This window comes from Peromyscus maniculatus, chromosome 12, assembly GCF_049852395.1.
Source record: "Peromyscus maniculatus bairdii isolate BWxNUB_F1_BW_parent chromosome 12, HU_Pman_BW_mat_3.1, whole genome shotgun sequence".
Classification (NCBI taxonomy): Eukaryota; Metazoa; Chordata; class Mammalia; order Rodentia; family Cricetidae; genus Peromyscus; species Peromyscus maniculatus.
Genome location: NC_134863.1, coordinates 83,302,523 through 83,320,584, shown reverse-complemented (window position 1 = coordinate 83,320,584; position 18,062 = coordinate 83,302,523). Strand labels below are relative to the sequence as shown.

General features: G+C 52.1%; 1 protein-coding gene across 8 annotated transcripts in view; it reads right to left on the bottom strand.

The window, feature by feature from the left end:
• Positions 1–14,250, bottom strand: part of Dop1b (DOP1 leucine zipper like protein B) — a 119,296-nt gene extending 105,046 nt beyond the window's left edge. For 7 of the 8 annotated variants that reach the window (XR_013043883.1, XR_013043884.1, XR_013043885.1 and 4 more), the window contains exons 1-3: positions 14,113–14,250; positions 13,578–13,672; positions 10,639–10,803 (exon numbers count right to left, since the gene is read on the bottom strand). Coding sequence is in view for 2 of the 8 variants with exons in the window: in XM_042259573.2 (XP_042115507.1) it covers positions 10,639–10,776 (138 nt within the window). In the remaining 6 variants the exon portion in view is untranslated. Of the gene's footprint in view, positions 1–7,724; positions 7,821–10,638; positions 10,804–13,577; positions 13,673–14,112 lie in introns of those variants that run through there. The other variant, XM_076549237.1, reaches the window with a different exon arrangement.
• Positions 14,251–18,062: the final 3,812 nt, after the last annotated feature.

Genomic DNA, 18,062 nt, shown 5'->3' with positions numbered 1-18,062 from the left:
GTGGAACCTCAGGCTAATGTCAGGGGTTTCCTCGGTCACCTTCCCCTCTATCTACTGGGACAAGGTCTCTCACTGAATTTGGAACTCACAGATTCAGCTGGACGGGCTGAGCAGCAGGCTCAGGGCCATTTGTGTCCCCACCTCCTCAGCCCAGGGTTACAGGCATGCACCGTGTCACATGGGCTCTAGGGATCTCAGCTCGGGTCCTCAGACAGCAAGCCCTTATAGCCTGAGCCTCCCTCCCCCGCCCCCGCCCGTCAGGACTCCTTAACTTCTCCCTGGAGCCGCACCCCAGCGACACCACCCCTTCACTGTGCCCCTCTGGGCAGCACAGTGAGGCTCGCCTGGTGTACACCGGGCAAACCGAGCTCTTTCCTCAGCCCCATCCTGAACCTTATAAGGACACACCAACACTTCCACTGTCGACTGTCAAGTGTGTCTGTGTGGCCCACAGGGGAACCAGGCGCCAGCTCCGACGAGGTTAAAAGATGGGCTTGGTTGGGACACATTTGGCTGTATGGACACAGAGTATCCAGCCACACGATTTTAAATAAAGAAAGCATAATGTAACTTATAAAACCAAAAATCCAGGGCAAGGCTCCCCTCCTTGGGAGGGGGCACTCAGAAATACCTGGAGACATTTATGACGTTTTTCTATTCGGGGGCAGAGGAGGGATGATTGGGCTGTACTGGTACGCAGTGGACAAGAGGCCAGGACGCTAACAGACATCTTACAGTGCGCAGAAGAGCACCCACCTCCACCCCAGATGCCCCTGGACCGTGGCCGAGACACTCCCATACAGAGGAGCAGGGTTCCATCTCTGTTACAAATATAAAGAGAAGCACAACAAAAATAGCTCACTCCCAATGGAGCAAAACCAAGCAAACAGTGTCTGCTCCTTTTATGTCTTCGGAGCAGAGGAAACCCCTTTCAGAAGCCGGCCTGCAGCCTTCCTCCCACGTCTCAGGGGTCCCACAAATCACAAGGCCACGTCTAAAGTAAACTGTGTCATGGAAAAGGGAATCAGCAGGATTCAATCTGAGAACCAGAGCATTACGCCTCCATCTACCTCAGAGCTCACTCCCACGTGATCTCTCCACAGAACAGGGGTCTTTTTAACAAGAGAAGGGACTGGCTATCGGGTGGGCAGCCACATGCCTGCCCCACATTCAGAAGTGAGGAGTCTGAACTGAACCCAGTTGCTCCCTCTGAGCATGCTCAGTGCTCCTGCCTTCCGAGGCGGCAGCCTCATTAGACTACCTGCCAGCATACCAAGGCACCGAGACATCCAGCTGGGGAGTCGCCAGAAGCAAGGGTCTTTCACTCGCGTAAAAAGTAACACTTTGTGTATCATTCATATACACGCACAATGATGGCTTATTTTATTTACAAAAATTAACATATAGGTGTCCATGTGTGGGTATGTACACATGAGTGCAGGTGATTTCCAGGCCCAGAGACATTGGCTCCTCTGGGTTGGAGCTACGGCGGTTGTGAGCTCCCTGGTGTGAGCGCTGGGAACCGAACAAGAACAGCATGCACTCTTAGCTGCTGAGCCATCGCTCCAGCCTGACACTTCACATGTTGATCAGCTAGTGAGATGACGCACACAGTAACTAAGGAACACACTGCTTCTCAATGACACAAGCAACAGAGGCCGGGCAGGGGTGAGGCAGTGAGAGGCACCAGAGGCCGGGCAGGGGTGAGGCAGTGAGAGGCACCGGAGGCCGGGCAGGGGTGAGGCAGTGAGAGGCACCAGAGGCCGGGCAGGGGTGAGGCAGTGAGAGGCACCGGAGGCCGGGCAGGGGTGAGGCAGTGAGAGGCACCGGAGGCCGGGCAGGGGTGAGGCAGTGAGAGGCACCGGAGGCCCTCCTGTTAGGATCACTGCCTAATGAGATCACCCGCCCATTCTCCCACAGTAAAGGCTTGCTGGGCCATCTGCTCAGCCAGGGCACATTTTTCAGTGTGCCTGGAAGATGTGAGTGGAAGGAACATGTGCCATTAAAACTTACCAAACGTGCTGGGGCTGGAGAGATGCCCAGTGGCTAAGAACTTGTTCTGTTCTTACAGAGGACCTGAGTTCTGTTCCCAGCATCCCTGTTGGGCAGCAGCTCATAACTGCTGGTAACTTGAGCTCCAAGGGGTCTGACACCTCTCTGGAGCCACCTGCACTTGCACGCACGCACGCACGCACGCACGAGCAGGTGCACACATGTGTGCACATAAGCAGGACTGAGAGAGCTATGTAGAAACTGTCCATTTCCTTTTCCCTCCCTCCACTTTATCCCGGAACATTCTCCTTTAGACAACTGGTCTACCTCATCTGAAGGCCACGTAAGCCACTGCATTGTCACATCATGATGTACTTCAAGGAGCGCCCTAACTGACACAGTTACTTCCCATTATTTGTCACCACATTCAAGAATAAAGGCCCTTACAAATAAATAAATTTATAGTGGCCCATGTTAACATTCTAATTGTTTATCATGTGAAAAAATGCAAAAGTCACAATGAACTTTTACTCCGTTCCCTCTGAACAGTGGCTCAAGTCTGCTCTCACCGAGTGCTGAGGACAGGGAAGGGCTGTAGCCCTCACACGTGAGCAGGATGTAGAACGGTGCATCCCCTTGGCAAACCTCTTGTGGCCTCTACGGACATTAAACATGCAGCCAGAGAGGTGATTCAGCAGTTAGAAGCACTTGCTGCACAATCCTGAGGACCAGGGTCTGGGGCTCAGCACCCTCATTAACGCCACGAGATCCTAGCTCGCTTCTGACCTCCACTCAAGCATAGGTACATCACCTGCACACGCGCGCGCGCACACACACACACACACACACACACACACGTAAATAAATAACAAATGAATAAAGCTTTAACAAATTAAAACAGGAGCTGGAGAGATGACTCAGTAGTTAAGAACACTGACTGCTTTTCCAGAGGACCCAGGTTCAATTCCCAGGATCCACATGGTAGCTCACAACCCTCTGTGACTGCAGTTCCTGGGCCTTCTCACATAGACACACAAATAAATCATTAAAAAAAAATTAAATACATACTCACTGGAAGAAAGTCAACTGTCTTCACCAGGATATGGATCTACAAACTGTGTATCTGTGGACCTTCCCCAGCAGTACAAGGTAAATGAATTATCAATATCTACAGCTTCGTTAACCTTCAGGATAGCTTTGCTAACTGCCAGAGGTCAGAGCAGGAAAAACAGGGGATGTGTTCCTTTAGACAAAGTGTAGAGTATCTTACTTTTAGGACTGTCTTAGGTAGCCCAGGCTAACCTTACGCTCGCTCACTATGTAGCTGGAGGCTGTCTCCGGCATCTAGCACCCAGCTGCTGGGATTACAAACCTTTACCACCACACCTGGCTCTGCTTACATAAAACTTTTTAAAATGCAAACTCCTTTATAGTGGCAGACAACAGGAGACAGTCATCTGGTGATGTGGATAAGAAACACCAGGAGGGAACTTCTGGAGGTGACAGACACACACTCTGGATGGCAGTGATGGTCTCACAGGACTGTGTGCCTGTCAAACCCCATCCAATCCCACTGGATATGTGCAGGGCTGGTGTTGTGGCTCAGTGGCAGAGTCTTTGTGAGGACCTGGGTTTGCAGAACTGTGTTCAGGCTACCGTGCGTCCATACAGCTTGGCTGGAGGTATGGGACCCACTAAAAAGGACAGAGAGGAAAGCCTATAATGGACTCAAATACCAGCTTGAAGGTTGGTGTTCACGTCCAAACCGTTGCCTGGATTGAAAGGCAGCCAAGTTTAACTTCACCCTTCTGTTTCGGTCTGATTAGGCTACTTTTACAAAATACTACACACTGTGTCTTTCAAACAACATGAATTTACTCCTCACAGTACCAGAGGCCATGAGCAAGGGGAGGCTGACTCCGATCTCTTCCTGGCTTACAGATGCCTACCTTCTGGCTATGTCTTTGCATGGAGTGCTTGGAGAGAGCAGACAAGGAGGGAAGTGACTTTTCCCCCTCTTTCAAGGGCATCGTCCTATCCGATAAGGGCCTATGACCTCATTTAACTTAAAGTGCCTACTAATGCCCTACTAATGACACTTTCTCCAGAGTCACGTGGGGGTTGAGTCTTCCACATACTGCTGTCCGTGTGGGGCAAGTCCAAGCTTCACTTTCTAGACAGAGCAATGTAATGGGTCACTGTCTCTTTCCTGGACCCTGACCTCCATTCTGCTGGATGACACGCTGCTGTTGTTTGGTTATTGGTTACTACAGAGTTAATTGTCTGTGTGAACCTGGCTGACTTCCATCCCTCCAGCAGACTGGAGAGGATGAACTACAAACAAAGTCTTTCACTCAAACACAAAAGAAGTCAGCTATGCTGGTCACAAATTATTGGAAAGCATACGGCCTCCTCTGCAGACAGAAAGCTCTTCTCAAAAAAAAAAACCGCCTCAACCTTGTCAGGTTTGAGAAGCTCACGCTGGGCAGCTGAGTCAGCAATGCCCTTGGAGTCTCGGCAAGAGCCCGGCAGTCTGGGATAAGGACCGTGGTGTCATCTGAACCCCTGAACCGGGCACCACACATCAGAATTCAGCAGCTGCTGCCACACGCTGGAGCCAGGGGTTTGAGCTGATCACTACCAGTGGAGAACATCAGACCGTTGCTAGCAAGTAGCTAGACCATAGCCCCAGACAGAGGGGTCGCATGCCAGCAACGGACAAGAGACAGTCCCGGCATCCTGTGGCTGGGAGGGGCGTCTCATCACCCCCCTTCTCAGGGCCCAGGCAGCGGGAGAGAGGGGGGCTGGCCTAGCTCCTCAGGGTCGGGAAGAGATCCTCACACACATCTGTAGGCCCCCCCACAGTGTTGTCCCTCCTGGAAGGAGTGGGGTGTAGTGTGCATCACTGCAGCCAGAGCTCAAGTCATCAGGAAGGCTGCCTGGGGAGGGCAGCGGTGGAGCCTGTGAGGACGTCCCCAGGGTCACCGGCACTCTAGCACTACACAGGCAAAGGTCTCCCTCCGCAAGGCTCCTGGGCAGTGAGAAGGGTTGAAGAAAGAGCACCATAGCCTCCATTGGTGAGAAAGCCCATCTGAGCATCTGCGAGAAAGGAGCTTTTGAACTGTGGTGTGGACAGACGTCTGGATTTCACTGGCAGATCTACTAATTGCTGTCTGAAGTCCTAATACCCAATGCCTTCCGGCGGACCTGCATGTGGAGAGACCCGTTCAAAGGTAATTAGGACAGTGAGGCAGTGGGTGCGCCTTTTCCAGGGAGTGTCACTGGTGTCCTTATGAGACCGGACAGAAGACAGGGAAAATGCAAAGGGGGGCATGGGAAGGAAAAGGAGCCCCCACCTCAGATGAATGGAGAATTTTGACACAAATGACTAAGTTCGCTGTGGAGGTTTGCCTAACTAGGAATACTATTCTTCTTCCATGGAGGTATTTCCTATAGAAGTGTTAAAATGGCCCTGAACCATACTGAATGCCAGAGTGTACACAACCTTGGATTAAACCTTACTCCTCTTCAAGGGCAAGACCCCGAACTTCCTGAGAATCTCACAAACAAAATTAGAGAGCTTGCCTATGGCCCAAACATGTCTTAACTCCTGTGTCTTACTATCTTAAGGGTCCCTTGAATTCCTGCAACTTTGGATTTTTGTCTCATCAGACCTCAATCCTGTCCAACACACCTCAGGAACCACCCTCAGATCCCATTTCCTAAGAAGGAAAATAAAAAGAACTCCTTAGAAACCTGTGGAACCCTCTAACTTCAAAATCCCACATGCAGCCGTCACCACGACCCCTGAACACAGACAGCCTTCTCCCGAGAAGCTCACCAACTCATTCAGGGGTACAAACTCGTTTTCTCCAGCGCCCCTCTTGTCCTCTCTAACGCCCAGCTGAAATCTCTTCCAAACCTTTTCTGAAGCCCTGCCCAGCTACACACAGATTCATCCTGAAATTCTCTTCTGCCCTGAAGCCAAGAGTCCTGGCTAACCGGAGCAGAGGTCTCAGCAGGAGAACTCTGCTTCCGCTGCCTACAACACTTAAAGAGAGGACAATCAGGACATAGTGACGCCCAGGGGACATCCAGGCTGTGACAGGGCTGCCCCTTTACCACCACCGCCGCCGCCACCGCCGCCGCTTCCCGCTTCTCCCGAATTCTGCTAAAGAGAATCCACACCTAGAGCCAGGCACAGTGGTACACACCTTCAGTCCCAGTACCCAGGAGCCGGAGCCAGGAGGATTGTAAGATCAAGGCTAGCCTGGGCTACACAGCAAGACCCTGTCTCCAGACTACAGTAGAAACGCTCCCACCTAGCTGGTTAAAGCGCTAACTACCAAAGGAATTTTCTTTAGACTGGGATTCCCCAGGCCATCGGATGGTCTCTGTCAGGTGCTGCCACAGTTTTGCTAACCAGTCCCTGCCCAGCAGCTGTCTTCCTGCCCAACCCTTCCTTTCCCTCTCCATAAAAACCCTGCTGCCCCCCACAACTGAAGGACTTAACCCTAGGACTCACCTTTTCTCTGTCACTCTCTCTGTCTCTAAAGCAGCCATACTTCACTGTGCCTTGGACTCAGGCCTTCAATCACAGACAGCCTCCCCGCCCGCTCACTCAGGCCTCTGCTTGAATGTCATGTCAGCAGAAAGCCACCCCTGTCTAAAAACAGTCACCGTCCCCCTTTGCCCCCCCCACGTCCCACATTTAATTTTCCCTCCCAGAGCTCAGGACTCAATGTCCCGCTGGTTGCTGTCCCGCCAATAAAGCCTCATGTTCCACGTGAACAGGGGTCCTGTGTTACTGCCCCAGCCTGGCCCCCAGATGTGCAGTCTGCTGCGGCATCTGGCATCCTCTGGCGAACCTGCTCTAACAAACGCGGCTCACAAAGTGACTTAAACTGTGTTCTTTACCGGAGAGTGGCTGAAGCCCCTGTCCGCTCACACACTTCAGGTGTCAGCACGCTGGCTCCTCCTGAGAGCTGACGAGGATCGGCCCCCCACGTCCCGGCTGCTCTGACAGTCTGCTGGTCCGTGGTGTTCCCTAGACGGCACGGTCCTGTTCTCGTCACACATGGTGTCACTTGTCCATACATGCCTGTCTGTGTGCAGGTCCCCTCCTCTTCCTGCAGAACCGGGGGCTGAGCCCGGGGCCTAACGCATGGCGGGCAAATGTCCTACTGTGAAGCCACGGCCCTCTGGCCCTCTCTCTAATTTGTCAGGTCAGAGTCTCACAAACTTGCCCGGCCTGGCATCAGACTCTCTCTACAGCCCAGGTGGCCTTCAGACCTGCTGTCCTCCTGCCTCAGCCTCCTGAGTAGCTGGGATTACAGGCCTGAGCCACCAGGCCTGGCGCAAATGTCCCCTGTTTCTGCTCACCTTTACTTCCACTCTGGGGAGGCAGAGGCAGGTGGACCTCTATGAGTTCGAGGGCAGCCTGGTTTATAGAGCAAGTTTTAGCCTAGGGATACATAGGGAGACCTTGTCTCAAAAAAGCAAGGAAACATGCCCCTTTATCATAAGGATACCTAACACAGGGGGTTCCAGCCATCACTAATAACTTCTCTTCAGCTTGATCAGCTCTGTAAAGGGCTTATTTATTTGCAGATACAGTTACATTCTGAGGACCCAGAGTGAGGATTTTGATAAGAACAGTTCAACACACAACGGCCATAACGGCTGATCGAGTCAGTTAATAGCTCCTGGCAAAGAAATCGCACTGGCCTCACCTGGGCAACGGAGGGGGCTCCTTGGCCATGAGACGGCACAACCCATCCTCCACATATAAACTGCACAGACTCCGGCAAGAAGACGCAGGAAAAGACTAACAATAGCGTAGCTCTGGGGGCCAGGCACGTGGGCTGAGCCTGTGCAGGGGCGTGGTCAGAGCTGGGTGTCAACTTATTTTACAAGCACCTTTCTTTTTTAGTCTACCCTACAATACTGGGGATTGGACCTATACCTCGCACGCCAGGCAAGAGCTCCACCACAGAGCTGTACCCGAAACCCTCCTTCTACTTTTTATTTTGAGACCCTGCCGCGCCTTGCCCAGGCTGGCCTTGAACTCACTCTGTAGCCCAGCCAGGCCTTGTATTTGCCACACTCTTTTCTCAGCCTCCCAATAGCTAGAACGGTGGGCCCGCACCACCAGGCCTGGGGTGTGTTACAGGTACGACACAACACGGCACGGCGGCGAGTCCTTCACCCACAGGAAGTTCTCAGTGAACGTCAGCTACGGAAGGCAGAGCTGAGGACAGTCTTACTCTGGCACCCTTGTCCCACTGAAGTCTTGCAAATCCTTCGGGCTGGACGCTCTGACCCACGGCCTAATTACAGCAGCAGGGAACAAAGGGGCAGGGCTGCAGCTCAGCTGCCACACACGGTTCAACGCCATCACCACATACACGGATGCACCGTCGTGGGGGTGGAGGTGGAGGGTGGCGGAGAGGCTAGTTGGCGGGGGTGGGGTGGTGGGGGCGGGGGTGGGGGTGGTGTTAAGCAATACTGCCCAGGCCCAAACGACAGGGTGGGATTCCTTGGGTAAAAATCTGTAGAAGTAACCTTTTAAATCAAACCTTTATCCAGTGCAATACCACAAACAGGGGTCCTACCAGGGGACGATCCTTAGGAAAATGAAGTGTTAGGAGCTGCACTCGGCCCTTCCCAGAAGGGAGGGATGACTCGGTTTCTACCATTTGCTGAGGACCGTGTAGATGAGACAAGTCCAGCAGGGTGACAGACCTGCCACTCCAGCTCCATCCCACTCAGGGCTGCAACCTGGGCCAGGTGTGTTTCCGGAGGAGCCTTCCACACCTCCAGGTCTCAGAATCTGCTCCCTCGACAACAGGACAAGCAACAAGCTACAGGCTGAACTTAGGAATCAAGCCCTCCAGAGCGTCCGAGACACTGTCCATCCAGCACCCATGACAGCCCTGGGCACCAGGACTATAGCAGGAAGACGGAGCCCCAGGGTGCCTTAGCTGCACCCACAGTAATAGATGAGCTCTCCAGGATTCTGTCCTCTCACCCGAAATGCATCTGAGAATGTCAGCCCTCTCCTGTAGGAGAGTCCGTTAAAGAAACACATTTCTTTCCGACTGCTATACCAAATAGCTCAGGCTGGCTTTGAACTCATCCTCTACTTGCGGCAGGAGCCTTCAGCTCCAGGTCTTCTCCACGTCCCCGTGCTGGGGGAGCCCAGTAAGTCAGTAGTAAAACATCAGGCAGGACTCAAACGTGCCTGGGTCTCCTGCTGTGCCTCTTCCCCCCACCTCCCCCCTTAACCGGCCTCTGAGAGTCCGTAAGTGTTCACCACCACCCCCCAACCCCCCCCCCCCCCCCCCGAGTATTCCTGGGCTGGGGCTGTCCAACCAAGGAACCTCAGGCTCCAGTATCGCCTAAAAAAACCCTCGGGAGTATAATTTGTCTATTCTATGGAGCACTTACCTGCCTGTGACATTTCCAAGTAGATGTGCCTTACAGGAAACCAGGCCTTTCCTGGCCAATGAGCTGCGACCTCCTATCTCTCACCGAGCCGGACAGCCATCTGCCAGGCTGAGCCGCCTGCCCCACCCCCACCCCCACCCCCTATGCTGGGAACTGAGCCCAGGGCCTTAGGCCAGCCAGGCAAGCACTTTGGGAGCTGCTTTCTGGCCCCGGAGTGAGGGTGTTGAGGTGGGTACATGGGGAGGGGGACACACAGCTGCCTCATTCTTCACCACCCCCTACCCCTGTTCCTGGAAAATAAAGGGAGGCACTCTCTCTCCTCAGTGGGGTTTTCTGGGGCTCCCTGACCTGCAGAATAGAGATGGAGGGGGAATCCTCCGACTTCCACCTGACACTCATGCTCCCAGACAGCCTGAGAGTTCTCTACTATGCACCACAATGGCCACAGCGTGCCTAAGAATCCCTGTGGTGCCTTCCCTTTGGGCAGGACAGGAAAGTCATTACAGAGATAGCTGGAGCCCCATTTGATCCGCTTGGATCTTCACAGACCATAACCCTTTCTCCAACCCAAACACATATACACACACACACTCACTCTCACACTCATATACTCACATGCACACACACCCACATACAATGTCACACAATTAGTTTGATTTCTATTCTTCTACAAGTTACCAGTCAGCAATGAAGGGGCCTAAAAAGCAGAGCACAAAAGAAACAGAAAAACCCTCAGCAGACACGGAATGATCTTTCAATAACTAGGCCGACGATTTTAAATTGCCAGTACATAGACTTATTGAGAAAAGGCTACCCACAGGTTAAGTGTGGTGGCGCACACCTTTAATCCCAGCACTTGGGAGGCAGGAGCAGGTAGATCTACAGAGTGAGTTTCCAGGACAGCCAGGGCTACACAGAGAAACCTTGTCTCAAAAAAAACCAAAGAAAAGAAAAAAAGAAAAGGCCACTCCACTGTATCAGTGCTATAAAAACCAACACAATAAATTCTGTGCTGAGCAGGTGCTGGAAGAGTTCTTTCTATGTGCTAAGCATGCTAAGTCTGATTACAGAATCTCTGGCTGTTCTCTTTTCTGTACTCTTTTTCTAGATGTTCTACCCTTCACAAATTCCTTACCATAATAAAAGGACAACTCCGTCCCCACCTCCACACCTTCCAAACAGGAAATGTCCCGGTACCTTGTTGAGTTTGCCCAGTGAAGATATAAGATCCGCCCATTCACTGGAGGACTCGAAGTTTCTTAAAGCCTTTTCGATCACTGAGGAGTAACTTCTGTATCTGTAATCGCTTAGCAGCTCCTGCTCCTCTGGGTCCATCGTACATTCTCACACTGAAGGAGGGATCTAAAGGCAAAATCAGGAAAGGACATGAGGGAGCCGCTCCCAGGCAGAAATCCTTCCCAACTCCGAGTTACGAACGAGAGACCTGTGTCCACAAACTCACTAGGCAATCCAACTCAAATATTTAACAAGGCTCCTAGGCCAGGCACTATGTAAATAAAGATAAAGAGTTCCCACCCTCATGGATTCTGGGGGACACAAGTGTACTGGACAGAAAGAAGAAGGATGCTAGGACCTGTCTAACGGACAAAATTAATTCCAGGAGAGAAACTAGCAAAATGACCTCTTACTGCTGGCTGGTCATTCTGAACGCAAAAGGCCCCTCCCACTACAAACCCAAGGGAGTGCTTTCAACCTGAAGGGTCCACTTAGCAGCTCAGTCCTCTATAACTAGACTAGGGTACTGGAAATATTCTCCACAAAAACCAAGTACGAGAGCCGGCTTGATGGCTCACGAGGGAAAAGTACTTATTACAGGAGCCTGGCAACCTGGCTCTGGGCTAGACATGGTGAGCATGCCTATAATCACAGCCCTAGGCAGTGAGGCAAGAGCATTAGGAGTTCGAGGTTATCCTCAGAGACACAGTGAGTTCAAGAGCCACCTAAGACACATGAGATCCCGGGGCTCATGACAGATGGAGACAGACAGACATGCGTAGACTGGGGGAGGGGGACATGAGATGCTGCGGGGTGCAGGGAAGAGAAAGTATAAGCTTAGTGGAAACCGTCAGCCAAGCAGGATCATATATTGTATGACTTCATTTGTATGAAATACCCAATGTGCAAGTCTCTCGTGATGGTAAGCAGGTTAGTGGTTGCCTGGGGCAGACCAGAAACAGACAAAGATAGGATCATTTGAGGTCACTGAAATGTGGTTATGGCGATCGCTCCTCAACTCCGTAAATCTACTGAAAAATCGCTGAATTACACACTTGGCGAATTTTGCAGTCTGTAAATTATACCCACATTAACACTTTTTTTAAGCTAACCTAAACTGAATTCCATCCACTCAGCACACTCTTCCCTCATCTTCCCGTTCTATAGAAGGTGGCCCCTCTGTGGTCCAGACATGTTGCTCTAGACTCTTCCTTCCCTTGGCCTGCCACACTCAACCCAAGTCCTGCTGGTTCTGCCTTGTCGCTCTGTCCCGGGGTGCAAGCCCCTGCCCCTGCCCCCTGCAGGTGTCCGGAGTCTCCCACCCACTCTCATTCTTCTCCCCATCCCGTGTTCTCACACAGCACTCCCAGAATCCTCCTGCAGTGTAAGTGAACACTCCCCACACTAACGCCAGTCTCGAAGGCGCCCCTCTCTGCTCCCTTCACACTGCACGGAGCCCGTTCCAAGACAGACTCATCCTGCCACAGAGCCTTTGCGCTGCACTACGCACATGAATCCGTAAAATCCACTCTCAGGAGGACCTGTAAGCCTTTTCTGAAATAACAAGCTTCACACTTGGTGAAATCAGAGTGAAAAGGTGCCGAACTGAGGCAGCGGCTTATTTTGCCACGTCAAGTCTATGAAGTTCCTGTAACCATAAACCTATAGCTGAGCACCCCATTTTTTTTTCTCTAAGGAATTCCAGTCTGAACTCCAATATAACTTCAGTCCTGAAATATCCCATGTACAGCTTTCTTATTAAGTGTCCCAGAACCAGGGAAAGAAACTTGAGCAGGACTAACAGGGGAATTACTTAAATCGTTGCAGCTGAATTTGGCATACAGTGACCGAGGGTGGGCTGGAGTCAGGAAAGCGCTGAGGATCTGAATTCCACCCCCAGATGTGGTGGGGCACACTCTTGTGATCCAGGCACTGGGTTTCTCTGTCCAGAAGCCCAACACAACCTGAGCTCCAGGCTTAAGGAGAGACTTTGCCTCAAAACAAAATGAATGGCCTTCCTGAGAAATGAAACCCACACGTTTGCCCCCAACACACACACACACACACACAGTCAGATTGGACAAGAAGAAAGAAAGGGAAGAGGAAGTCCAACTATGAGCAGTCGCGTCCCCAAGGTCCACAGGTGTGGACTCTTGTGTTACCAGGAAGAGAGCCACCACTGATAAGATCAGTGTTCAGGACACGGGTGCCTGGCTGCTCCCGGCAAGGAGGCTCTCAGCCAGGGATGAAGGCCGCAGGTGCAGTTCTGTGTTATGGTCTGATGCTGGAGGAAAGTGCTAGCTGGTAATAACAGTGCAGCTAAGATTCTTAGAAGTTATTCATGCAAGCTGTTGAAACACCTTCAAAACATGGGGCATGGGGAATTACAAAACCACACGGCGTCTGTGTCTGCTCAATACACCTCTCACTTAGGAAACCCACGGGAGTTTCATGAGGGACATGCCAGCCGAATGATGGGAATATTAGGAATTAGTGGTATGCGTAGGATTCAGGGCTCAGTTCAGCGGGAATCTCTGTTATACCAGTGCAAAGAATGACCAGGTCAACCTCTATCGTGCTCTTCCTGAAAGCTATGCTGGACACCTTGGTGAGATGCAGCAGTTCGGTAATCTGATAGTGCTAAGTAAGCTATATTATATATATAAAATATATATGCGACGGCTATACACAGAGGAACAGGTGTATGCACCCGAGTCATTAACCTCACAACAGAAAGCGTCAGAAGAGCTCTCTCACATTACCCATTCCTAATTTCGTAGCTCAAATGAAAACCCCAAACCATCTGCTAGATCCGGAAGTCTATTGTAAATACGCTCACAAGGAAGCAGTCGGATGAACACGGTAAAAACCGAGACCCAGCAAGCAGCCTTCCCATTTACCTGTCGATGATGTCCCTGCGTCTACAGCACATCAACCCTCTTCACCAACTGGCCCAGTTTTTGACTTCGTTCTTTCAGAGCGAGATCAAATGGCACTAGGAAAAAAAAAAAAAAAAAAAACAGACACCTGACACCTCACAGCAATAGCTTTTAAATGTGGGGTGTCCTCAACAAACAACCCTAGACAGGTCTCCCGAGAGGGAGGCTGCTGCCACCGGGTGAGAACCTCCTCGGTGGCGGATCATCCTCAGGCGCAGAGCCAGGCTGGCTGGTGCACCAGCACGGAAGCTGGGACCCCATCGGGGAGCCGGGAAGCCCTGCCCGACCCAGGCTGACCTTCTAGAACCGCCCTGGACCGGCTAGGCGGAGACGGGTGGCCGTCCGACCTCCACCTGCTCGCAGGGACCCTGCCCAGGCTCAGAAGGCCGGGGCTGAAGCCCACACCCACGCGCGGCCGTACCCGCAGTGCAGCAGACGCGCCGCCGCCCGAGCCCTGCGCATCCGCCGCTCCCGGGCCCGCGGGGACGAGACTTACCGGCGGCCGTGGGCCTCGGCGGCGGGCGTGTGGCGAGCCTGTCGGGCTGCGGGAGACAGCGGCTCTGCGATACGGCTGCGAGCGGAGGCAGCGCAGCACCTCAGCCCAGCCTCCGTCGCCACTCCCGGGGCGGGGGACCAGGCGGCTGGGGGCGGGGCCGGAAGGCGGGGCCTCGGGACGGGGCGGGACCTGGAGGCAGGCCCGTCGGCGAGGGGCGGGGTCCTCGGGGTGACGGGGCGGGCACCATGGTGAGCGAAGCCGTGACCTTGGCGCATGAGCGGGGTCGGAGGGGCGGGGCCTCGACCTGATGGTGGTGCCTCTCCCCCTCGTGGGCGGGAATCTAGCCGCGTGGGCGGGGCCTTGGTGGCGGGTGGGTGTGGCCTGTGCAGGATGGGGCCGGGCCCTGACCACATAGGGCGGAGATTTGGCGGCGGGGTGGGAGGAGGTTGGGCAGGGTGGGCGGGGCCTCGCGTCTCAAGGCGGGGCTCTGGGGTGCCTAGAGACCCCCCGATTGACGGCTGGTGGGTGGGGCCTCTGCGGGCGGGGCCTTGGGGGGTCAGAGGCCGGTGTGGGCGAGGTCTAGACTGAGCGTCCGAGCGGCCCAGGGCTGCCCGTGGTGGGCGTGGCCTCGCGATGCAGCCCTGCAAGCCTCCCACAGATGGGCAGGTGGCCCTGGGCTTTCCTAACACAACCAGAGGACAGAGGACGTCAGTCAGGGCCTGCCCAGAGCCGTCCGCCCCTGCTTCTTTGTCCCACGGAGGGCTGTTCCCAGGCTTTGCGTCAGGGCCACACCCACATCCTCCACCGCGGGGAGGAGGCAGGAAGAATCCCAAGCTCCCGGAGCCGAAGGCTGGGGGGACTCCGGGTTAAGGTGTCTTTGCATCCTCGAACATTAATATCTCCGAGCCCACCCAACCGGATGGGCCCGACAGCTTCGGATCAAGAAGAGTGGTGGCGTCTGGGAGCTCGCAGGTCTCACCCTGACGTTGACGCTGTCTGGATCACTCCAGCTGCAGCTCCCAGCCAGCTGAAACAGCGCTGCCTACCGTCTGAGGTCGTCACGTCAGTGGTGGCCTCTTCCCCTTTTAACCCGTCAGAGTCCCTCGGTTTTAGAGCTGCTCTGGGGCTGGGCAGTCCATGACAGTTTAGAAGGAGCCGTCTGTGCTGGCCGGTTTTATGCCAGCTTGACACGAGCCAGAGTCATCTGAAAGGAGGGACCCTCAGTTGAGAAAACGCCTCCATCAGATCCAGCTGTAAGGCATTTTCTCAGTGATTGATGGGGGAGGGCCCAGCCCATGGTGGGTGGGGTCAGCTCTGGGCGGGTGGTCCTGGGTTCTTTAAGAAAACAACTGAGCAAGCCATGAGAAGCCGGTAAGCACCTCCCCTCTGTATCAGCGTCTGCCTCCAGGTTCCTGTCCGGTTGGGAGTTCTTGTCCTGACTTCCCTCAGTGATGAACAGTGCTGTGGAAGTGTAAGCCAAATAAACCCTTTCCTTCCCAAGTTGCTTTTGGTCGTGGTGTTTCATCACGGCGAGAGTAACTAAGACGCCATCCAAATCCATTTAGTAATCATTTATAATGTTCAGTGAATATAGATGCACATTTCTGGGAGAAATATATGTAGTTTGTATCACATTCCAAAATAGATGTATCCAGGTGGGCAAGATGTCTAAGTGAGTAAAGGTGCTTGCTACTAAGACTGAGTTTGAGCCCAGGAGAAGAAAACCAACTCATAAAAACTGCCTTTTCACGTACACTTACAATGTAGTACAGGTATGACATATATGTCACACACAAACAAATGTTAAAAAAAAATCGAGGCAGAGAATGGAGCTCAATGGTGGACTACTTACCTACCATATGCAGCCTCTGGATTCAGTTCCTGTTAGGAAGGAACCTAATATCTGTCTTCTGCCCAGAAAGCTAAATCGGACCTGCTTTCCAGCCTTTGCTCTGTCTGTGTGGATAGAGACTTCTCCAGCTCAGGACACACCCCCAGACCTTTATGGTAATTTTGCTTTTCTCTGTTGCTGGAGGGCTTCTCTCCAGGTTCCACCAAGCCCCGCAGCCCCACAATCCAAGTATAAAATAATCACTCAGACACTTATATTACTTATAAACTGTATGGCTGTGGTAGGCTTCTTGCTAACTGTTCTTATATCTTAAGTTAACCCATTTCTATAAATCTTTACCTTGCCACATGGCTGGTGGCTTACCAGCGTCTTTACATGCTGCTTGTCCTGTCGGTGGCTGCAGTCTCTCCCTCCTTCTTCCTGTTTCCCCAATTCTCCTCTCTCCTTGTCCCGCCTATACTTCCTGTCTGGTCACTGGCCATCAGTGTTTTAATTTATATAGAGCGATATCCACAGCATTTCTCGGTCATTCTATAGAACCTATCTTTACGGGCTTTTCAGTGTAGTCACATCTGATCTGCATTTAGCTTACTTTGTTCCTAAAGGAGATTTATGTATGATTTGTTCTGCACATGGGATTGAGTTAATTATCACCAGAATAATTTTCACAAAATTGTGCTGTGCTTACATATGCCTGAAATAAAGCAGAGTCAAAACACCAGAGGTTTGAACCTGGCTGTTGAGTGTTGAGGTAAATTCCCATGGCTTGTCTCCCTACAGCTGGTGAAGGTCACCGAGACCCTGAGATCTCCCTTAAGTTTTATATCAACAGAGTTACCCATGTATCTTAGGATTTCTATTGCTGTGAAGAGACACCATGACCACAGCAACTCTTATAAAGGAAAACATTTAATTGAGGTGACAGCTTACAATTTCAGAGGTTCAGTCCATTATCATCATGGTGGGACATGGTGGTATCAGGCAGATGTGCTGGAGTGGGAGTTTAGAGTCCTACATCTTGATCCAAAGGCAACAGGAAGTGAACTGAGACACTGGGTGTGGCATGAACATACATGAGACCTCAAAGCCTGCTTCTGCAGTGACATACTTCCTCCAGAAAGCCACACCTACACCAACAAAGCCACACCTCCTAACAGTGCCACTCTCTATGGGGACCATTTTCCTTCCAACCACCACACCATGGCTTCTAATAGAAACCAGATGTGCCCTGTGTCAGGTACCAAAGGACTTTATTCAGACAGTCCTGGATATGCCTTGTTCTCCACAGCTGTGTGATCCAGGACAAGTTAAGGTCTCTACGATTTTATATCTTCACTTGAAAACTAAGAGTAAATGCAGGGTATGGTAGCTCATGCCTGTAATCATCACACTCGAGAGGCTGGAGCAGGGCTCTGATACAAGTTTGGGCTACATAGCTCTAGGCCTGGACTACGGAGCAAGTCCCCTGCTGTGGGAGGCCTTTCTGTACGCTGTGAATATGTGTTGCTCTCATTGGTTGATAAATAAAACTGGCCAGTGGCGAGGCAGAATAAGGTTAGGTGGTACATTCAAACCGAAGATGGAGATGAAGAAGGGTGGAGTCAGGAGAGACTGGGCAGACACCAAAGGAGCCAGATGCCAGAGCACTGGTAAAGTAGCCATGGGCCACTTTGCGATACAAAGATTAATAGAAATGGGTTAACTTAAATGTAAGAACTAGGGGCTGGAGAGATGGCTCAGAGGTTAAGAGCACCGACAGCTCTTCCAGAGGTCCTGAGTTCAATTCCCAGCAACCACATGGTGGCTCACAACCATCTGTAATGAGATCTGGCGCCCTCTTCTGTATACATAATAAATAAATAAATCTTTAAAAAAAGAAATGTAAGAGCTAGCTGGTCATAAGCCTGAGCCATTGGCCAAACATTTATAAGTAATATAAGCCTCTAAGTGATTATTTGAAAACGGCTGTGGTCCAGGACCAGGCGGGATATAAAAAAATCTCTGTTTACAGTGCCCATCTTAAAAAAATTCCCAAAATTGGGCTGGCAAGATGACTCAGAAGGTAAGAGCACTTGTCATACAAACCTGAAGACCTCAG